This window comes from Bidens hawaiensis, unplaced genomic scaffold (genome assembly GCF_021521415.1).
Source record: "Bidens hawaiensis isolate Kalapana, Puna unplaced genomic scaffold, B.hawaiensis_p1.1 tig00027311_1, whole genome shotgun sequence".
Lineage (NCBI taxonomy): Eukaryota > Viridiplantae > Streptophyta > Magnoliopsida > Asterales > Asteraceae > Bidens > Bidens hawaiensis.
Genome location: NW_027494412.1, coordinates 54,048 through 62,193, shown reverse-complemented (window position 1 = coordinate 62,193; position 8,146 = coordinate 54,048). Strand labels below are relative to the sequence as shown.

The window sequence follows — 8,146 nt, the reverse complement described above, 5'->3', positions numbered from 1 at the left end:
ACATTGGGAAACGCGTGATACAAAAGTGAAAAGAGTCGGTCAATATATAGTCCGAATACATATAAAGCATAATCATCTCATGAACCTCATCATCTCCCTAAAAGCAAATTAATTAATATATGGCTTTTGAATGGACGTTGACATTGGGAAACGCGTGATACAAAAGTGAAAAGAGTCGGTCAATATATAGTCCGAATACATATAAAGCATAATCATCTCATGAACCTCATCATCTCCCTAAAAGCCATACCCTCTATGTTGTCCATCTGTCTCTATTATTATACTACTTAATTACAGATATATTTATATAAATTCCTGAATTTAAATATAATATATTGAAGTATATTTTGTTGGTAATTTCAGACCGTATTCACAAGTTGATGAATATGGAAGAACCCAAATTAACAAGTCGGTCAAGTTGGTTTAGTTTCATAATTGTAATATAATTAATATGGTAATGTCTTCTCTTACAATAATAAAGTGTAACGAGTTTTTCAGTCAGTTTTTTCTTACAATATTAAAATGTTTGATCGATCTTATGCCTTGATATTATTTAAGTATAGGCTCTCAAGTCTAATCAAAATATATGTATAAAACTACACACATGTTCGTTCACTAAGTGAAATGCAATATAAAGCAAGTACAATTTATAGTAGGCTAATAAATGGTTATTTCTAAAATTTATTATTCATTTGAAAAGGTATTACATAATATTTGGTATTAATAATTAATTATACAAGAATATTCATAAACAAAGTTTATAAAACTCCGTACGACCCACGTATTTTAAATATCTTTAAACTTCTAGTGGTTATAAACAATTGATTATAATAATATTTAAACAAGATTAGTTGAAATTTTGATTGATACATATGCTAATAAATATTAAAAAAAGTAACAAAGAGCTTGTACTTTAAGACATTGGTTAAAGTTTTAGTTAATTGATAGACCTTGGTTGACATTTAGAGTCACTAGGAATCTAGCAGAAGCCGGCAACAAACATATAAACAAAATTAAATAATATGCAACTTTCATTAACATTTGACTAGGTCTGTAAAAGAACCGAACGTTTGGTGAACTATTCATGAACTGTTTGGCGGGAAGTTCGTTTATGTTTGTTTATTAATAAACGAATGAACATAAACAAAAAAATTGTGTTCGTTTAAATAAACGAACGAACATGAACACATGCTTCGTTCGTTCATTTATGTTCATGAACGTTCGTTTATATTCGTTTATTTAATTTCGTTTATGTCTGTTTATTTATGTTCGTTTATGTATTAATAGAAAAAAATAAATATTATCTAGATAGGTCATCTGCTTAAAGATTTATATTTGTTAATTTGCGTTCATTTAAGTTCATTTATGTTTGTTTGCGTTCATTTACATTTGTTCATGTATGTTCGTTTATCTTTGTTCAGTTATGTTCGTTTATATTTTAAAGAAACGAACATAAATGTCTTTTTTTAAATAAACGAACATGAACGTATATATTTGTTCGATTAAGTGTCCGTGTTCTTTTAAAGTTAAATGAACTAACACGAATATGCCCCTGTTTGTGTTCATTCGATTCGTTTACATGCTTTCCTAATTTACATTGATGAATACATCGGTCTCAAACTCTCAATGTCTAGGCGCTGCCGATTTTATTTGTGTTCGTGAATCGTTCGTGAACACATTAATTTCCTTAATGAACAAACACGAGCACAAATCTCGTTCGGCAAGTGTTCGTGAACCGTTAGTGAACACATTATTTTCTTAATGAACGAACATGAACAAGGCCTTGTTTGTGTTCGTTCAGTTCGTTTACAGCCCTACATTTGACATATTCTTCAGTAGGCCTGTAAACAAACCGAACATTCGGTGAACTATTCGTGAACCGTTCGGCAGGAAGTTCGTTTATGTTCATTTATTTAATAAACGAACGAACATGAACACATGTTCCGTTCGTTCATTTATGTTCATGAACGTTCGTTTAGGTCTGTCTATTTATGTTCGTTTATGTATTAATAGAAAATAATTAAATATTATCTGGACAGGTCATCTGCTTAATGGTTTTATATTTGTTAATTTGTGTTCATTTACATTTGTTCATACATGTTCGTCAGTCTTTGTTCAGTTATGTTCGTTTAGATTTTAAATAAACGAACACAAATGCCCATTTCTAAATAAACGAACATGAATATAAATATTATTTTGATTAAGTGTCTGTGTTCTTTTAAAGCTAAATGAACGAACACAAGCATGCCCTTATTCGTGTTCATTCGATTCATTTACAGGCTTTCATTATTCACATTGATGAATACATCTGTCTCAATTTTTAGGCTCTGCCAGTTTTATTTGTGTTCGTGAACCGTTCGTGAACACATTAATTTCCTTAATGAACGAACACGAACATAAAATCGTTCGGTAAGTGTTCGTGAACACGTTATTTTCTTAACAAACGAACATGAACAATGCATCGTTCGTGTTCGTTCGGTTCGTTTACAGCCCTATTCTTCAGTCATAAATAACTTAAAAACTTGAAAACTTTAATAATGCCATCGATAATAAAAATATAAAGTATATGTATGTGTAATTGTTAAAATATTCAATCTCCATTTAAAACATTTGAGAGAACATTGGTGACTCAATTCGGTCCTGAGGGCGTCCGGGTTTTACCACTAGTGGGCCTTTGGGCGGGTAGGTTTTTCCCAAAAATGGAAATAATGTGGAGACGTTTAAGTGCTTCGTACGGCTGGGGTGAGGCCAGCTAGTGATGGCCTTTTGCCATTGGGTCATCCCATATAGAGTACTTAGACATTCCATGTTTGTTTGCCGTTAAAAAAAGGGAAAGCTCTCAAAATGTCTATTTTTTAGAGAGAGATTCCATATATGCCCTCCAAAATTCAAATGCCATATTTGTCCATTTACTAACTTGTCGTCACCTTTACGTTAGAAGTTCGAGATGTCATGTTTCTTAACTCGTCGTCTCCCCACCATATTAGCTCAAAACATGTTGCCTCCTCGCCATGTTATCTCAAAACTCATCACCTCCCCTCCTTGTTAGCTCAAAACTCGTCGCCTCCCTGTTGTGTTAGTTTAAAAATTAAATCTAATAAATCTTGTAATTTAAAAAATTATATCTAAACAAGGTACACATAAAATGATTTTGATGGTATGCATGAGTTTTCTAAATCATATTATTATCCAAAATTCAATATGCAAGAACTTAAAAACCAATAAAATTTAAAATGTTTAAATATTTTTTAGTTAGTTTTGGATTCATGTTTTTAATAAAAATAAGGTAGAATTTTTTTAGCTAACACATCGAAGAGACGTCGAGTTTTGAGCTAACATGGAGGGGAGACGATAGATTTTGAGCTAACATGGGCGGAGATCTAACGAGTTATGAGCTAATATGATAGCGAGACGGCGAGTTAAGAAAAAATGTTGTCTTGAATTTCTAATGTAAAGACGACGACGAGTTATTAAATGGACAAATAAGGGATTTGAATTTTAGAATCGCATATTTAGAATCTCTTTTTAAGAATCGGACAGTTTAGGAATTTAAAAAAAATGTTAAAATATGCTATACTTAATATAAAGAAAACAATAAAATTGTAGGATCTAGATGTAGAGTGTAGAGGCAAAAGAGAGCATTTACCTTCCAGAAACCCTTGCAAATTCTTCCTCTACAATACAAACACCCCTAGGCCCTAGGCCCCATCATCAAACACAAAACTCAAATTTACCATCTCTATTCTCTATAACCATAATCACTTATTAATATATTATTTCCAAAAAGCCTCTTTTGTTCTTACTTTCATTTATTGCACTCACAACTATACATACACATACAACATACAAACAGGGTTTCTTTATAATTTTCTTGAGGTAATTTTCAGTTCTTCATATTCTTTTCCCATTTCAGATTTCATCAAAATCCCCCAATTTCTTAGCCTTTTACCAAATTCCAAATTCTGGGTTTTATTCAATTCTTGATTTCACACAAAACCCAGATCAATCTTGAACCAATTCCAAAATTTTTCATCAAAACCCTCAATTTCTTAACATTTTATAAAATCCAAATTCTGGGTTTTATTATATTCTTGATTTCACACAAAGCCCAGTTCAATCTTGAACTAATTCTGAAAACTTAGATTTTAAGGAGCCTTTTCTTCTCTTTAAATTTCATCAAAATCCCCCAATTTCTTAACATTTTATAAAATTCCAAATTCTGGGTTTTATTATATTCTTGATTTCACACCAAACCCAGATCAATCTTGAACTGATTCTGTAAAATTTTGATTTTGGGGAGTCTTTCTTCTACAAATTGCATAAAAAATCCCCAATTTTCAAACATTTTATAAAATTTCAGCTTCTGGGTTTTGTTTAGTTTGTGATTCTACACAAAACCCAGATCAATCTTGAACTGAATTTGCCAATTTGATTCAGTAAAAGATTATTATGAGGTCTGGATTGAGCACAATCCACCAAACCCTCACGCCCGAAGCGGCTGCCGTATTGAACCAATCAATTACGGAAGCCGGTCGGCGAAACCACGGCCAAACGACGCCGCTTCATGTAGCCAACACCCTACTCGGCTCGCCGACCGGCTTCTTTCGGCAAGCGTGCATCCGTTCCCACCCGAATTCCTCCCACCCCCTCCAGTGTCGAGCGCTCGAGCTGTGCTTCAGCGTAGCGCTCGACCGGCTCCCAGCCGCTGCCTCAGCGGCTGCAGAGCCGCCCATTTCCAACGCGCTGACGGCTGCGCTCAAACGAGCGCAGGCACATCAGCGCCGCGGCTGCCCTGAACAACAGCAGCAGCCGCTCTTAGCTGTTAAAGTCGAGCTCGAACAGCTTATTATTTCCATACTTGATGACCCGAGTGTGAGCCGAGTCATGCGAGAAGCTAGCTTCTCGAGCCCGGCCGTTAAAGCCACCATTGAACAGTTGTTGAATAATAATAATAGTAATAACGGAAAAAACTTGAATTCGTTATGGTTACCGTCACCGTTAACCACCGCGGTTACAACGCCCATTAACCGGAATCTTTACCTGAATCCGAATTCAAACTCAAAGCAATCTTTACAGCTAAGGACCCATCAAGATGATATCCAAAGGATTATTGAGATCATGACAAAACCGAAGAAAAAGAACCCGATCCTCGTTGGCGAATCCGGACCCGAAACTGGACCCGAAACGATCCGTAGGGAGATCTTGAAACGAGTCGAAACGAGCGAGTTTGTAATAAATAGAGAGTTTGACAATATTGAGGTGATCACAATACAAGATTTCGCAGCATTATCCGATAAATCATTAATACCGAATAAGATCAAGGATTTATGTGATTTAATCGGTAAAAGAATCGGAAATAAGGCGATGATAATCGACTTGGGTGATCTTAAATGGCTGGTAGGCCAACCGGGAGCAGCTGGCCGGGAATCGGTGGCGGAGATGGCGAAGCTCGTGGCGAAATTTGTTGGAAAAGTTTGGCTGATGGGAACAGCTACTTGTGAAACTTATTTAAGGTGTCAAGTTCATCATCCGTCTATGGAAACCGATTGGGATTTGCAAGCAGTACCGATCACTTCAAGATCACCGGTCTCAAACATGTTCCCGAGGTAATTTCGAATTTTGGTTGCTAACTCGTTTTAATTATGTTTCGGCATAAGTTTATGTAAATGTTTCGGTTTGTTGTCATAGGATGGGGACGAATGGTGTTGTTGGTGGTTCGGTTCAGTCTTTTAGTCCGTTAAATAGTTTATCGACAACTATGAATACGAATTTGGATACGAGCCGAAAGGTGTCGTGCTGTCCGAAGTGTGCGAGTGGTTATGAACAAGAATTAGCAAGATTAAAAGAGTCGGTGAAACCACGCGATGAGGTTATTAATAATAATAATAATGATATTAATAATAGTAGTAGTAGTAGTTTACCACTGTGGATGCAGAATGCGAAAACGAAAGATCAATTTCAGGTAAGTCGATGATCGAGTTTGATTGATTATGTTATTATTTGTTTTGTTTTATAATTGTTGGTTTAATTTGAAATCGTGTTATGATAGGTTAAGGATCACGAATCGGTTTTGAAACAAAAGATTCAAGAATTACAGAAGAAATGGCGCGACGAGTGCTTTCGAGTTCATCCTCATTATAATCAATCTTCAAGGTTGGATAAAGTTGTGCCGATGGCTGTACCTTTACTCGGGGCGTACAAGCCGAACATGCTTCTCGGGAAAAGTCAACCGGGTCAACAGCCACGGTTACAACCCATTAGAAGTCTTGTAGAGCCTTTGCAGCTCACTCAACCGACACGGTTAGAGCCACCGCGAAGCCCGGTTAGAACCGATCTTGTTCTGGGACCGAATAAAAAGGACGATCAAGATTTGACGGTTAAGGATCTTTTAGGCTGCATATCATCCGAACCGCAAAAGGGTAAATTCGTCAATGCAACCGATGCGGACTATTACAAACGACTGCTCAAGGGTTTAATGAAAAACGCGTGGTGGCAACCCGAGGCGGCTTCGACAATAGCTACAGCTATAACGCAAAGTAAATCAGAGACGGGCTCGAGGGGTTGTGTGTGGCTAGTGTTTGCGGGTCCTGATCGGGTGGGAAAGAAGAAGATGGCGTCGGTTCTTTCCGAGCATATAACCGGGGCAAGCCCGATCACAATCGGGCTCGGGTCGAGACGTGGCGATGAAGAAATTGATATGGGCTTTCGTGGTAAAACAGTTTTGGATCGGATTGTTGACGCGGTTCGTAGAAACCCGTCTTCGGTAATTGTTCTTTCGGATATTGACGAAGCCGATATGTTGGTTCGCGGGAGTATAAAACGGGCCATGGAAAGACAACGGCTCACCAACTCGCACGGGCGTGAAATTAGCCTCGGGAATGTCGTGTTTGTGTTGACTGGGAACTGGTCAACCGTCAACATGGACGAGCATTTGGTCGACGAGCAACGATTGCACTCGTTAGCGACCTGTGATTGGCAGCTGCGGTTGACTCTCGGTCAGAAACGGTTAAAGCGGAGAGCCGATTGGTTGTTGGGAAATGATAAAACGAGACGACCGAGGAAAGACTCGGGTTTGGATTTGTGTCTTGATCTTAACCTAGCTATCGACTACGAGGAAGATATAACCGATGGCTCGTTAAACTCGAGTAATCTTACAGGTGACCATGAAGACGAAAGCCAACACTTAGCGATTACATCCGTGCCTCACGAGCTCGCAGGGCCGAGCGATGTGACGGTCGTGTTCAAACCGGTTAATTTCGGGAGCCTTCGTGTTGAAATCGAGAAAACGATTAGGAACGCGTTCTCGACCATGGTTGATGAGAATGTGACGGTCGAGGTGGCGGAGGGTGCGGTGGAGAACATATTGGGCGGGTTATGGTTCGGTCGAACGAGTCTAGAGGAGTGGGCGGAACGGGTACTGGTGCCGAGCATTGACCAGGTCAATGCACGGTTACCGAGTCAAGGTGATGATATGGTGGTTCGTGTCGAGTGTGATCGGGATTGTGTTCTAGCGGGGCCGTGGCGGCAACGATTGGTTGCCGAGTAATATTCCGGTGGTGGTTGATGGAGTATGATTTTGTGCTCCTAAACATGGTCTAGTTTTTGTATATAGTGAGTAAATGGGAGTTATAGTTAAAAGTTACAGTGATACTTTTTATTTTTTTTTATTTTCGTATAATATCCAAAGTAATTATTACTTTGTAGTTTTAGTAATAAGATTTACTGAATAATATTCATTTATTTTATTTTATTTATTTTTAGTTTAAAGTCATATATACGGTATGTATAAAAAGTTATTGGTATATCTATTGACTATTTATGTCAAATTTTCATATGTTTTATGCAACTTGCTAGTTAAGTGATTGATAGTCAAATTTTAGTATTAATGAATTATGCAAGCCAAGAATGGTTTCTATATTTAACAAAGAGGTTATTAAATAAAGAAATTTGCATTCATAGTTAAATAAGTATTTTAAAAACATAAGAAGAAAAATAAATGTGAATGAATGAACATAAATAAAATGTGACATAATTTACCTTGTATTCACAAACATAAATAATCGAACAAATAAGATGTACGTCTTATTTGGTTTTACTTGTTAATTTAGTTAAACAAAGAAAAAAGTTAGGTTATTGTTGATGATCT

At 36.9% G+C, this 8,146-nt stretch overlaps 1 protein-coding gene across 1 annotated transcript; it reads left to right on the top strand.

The window, feature by feature from the left end:
- Positions 1–4,448: 4,448 nt before the first annotated feature.
- On the top strand, positions 4,449–7,563 carry LOC143575220 (protein SUPPRESSOR OF MAX2 1-like). The gene is made up of 3 exons (XM_077059646.1): positions 4,449–5,606; positions 5,689–5,962; positions 6,050–7,563. Exons 1-3 carry the CDS (start codon positions 4,450–4,452, stop codon positions 7,544–7,546), a joined length of 2,928 nt encoding a protein of 975 aa, XP_076915761.1. The 5' UTR covers position 4,449; the 3' UTR covers positions 7,547–7,563.
- The last annotated feature ends 583 nt before the right edge of the window (positions 7,564–8,146 follow it).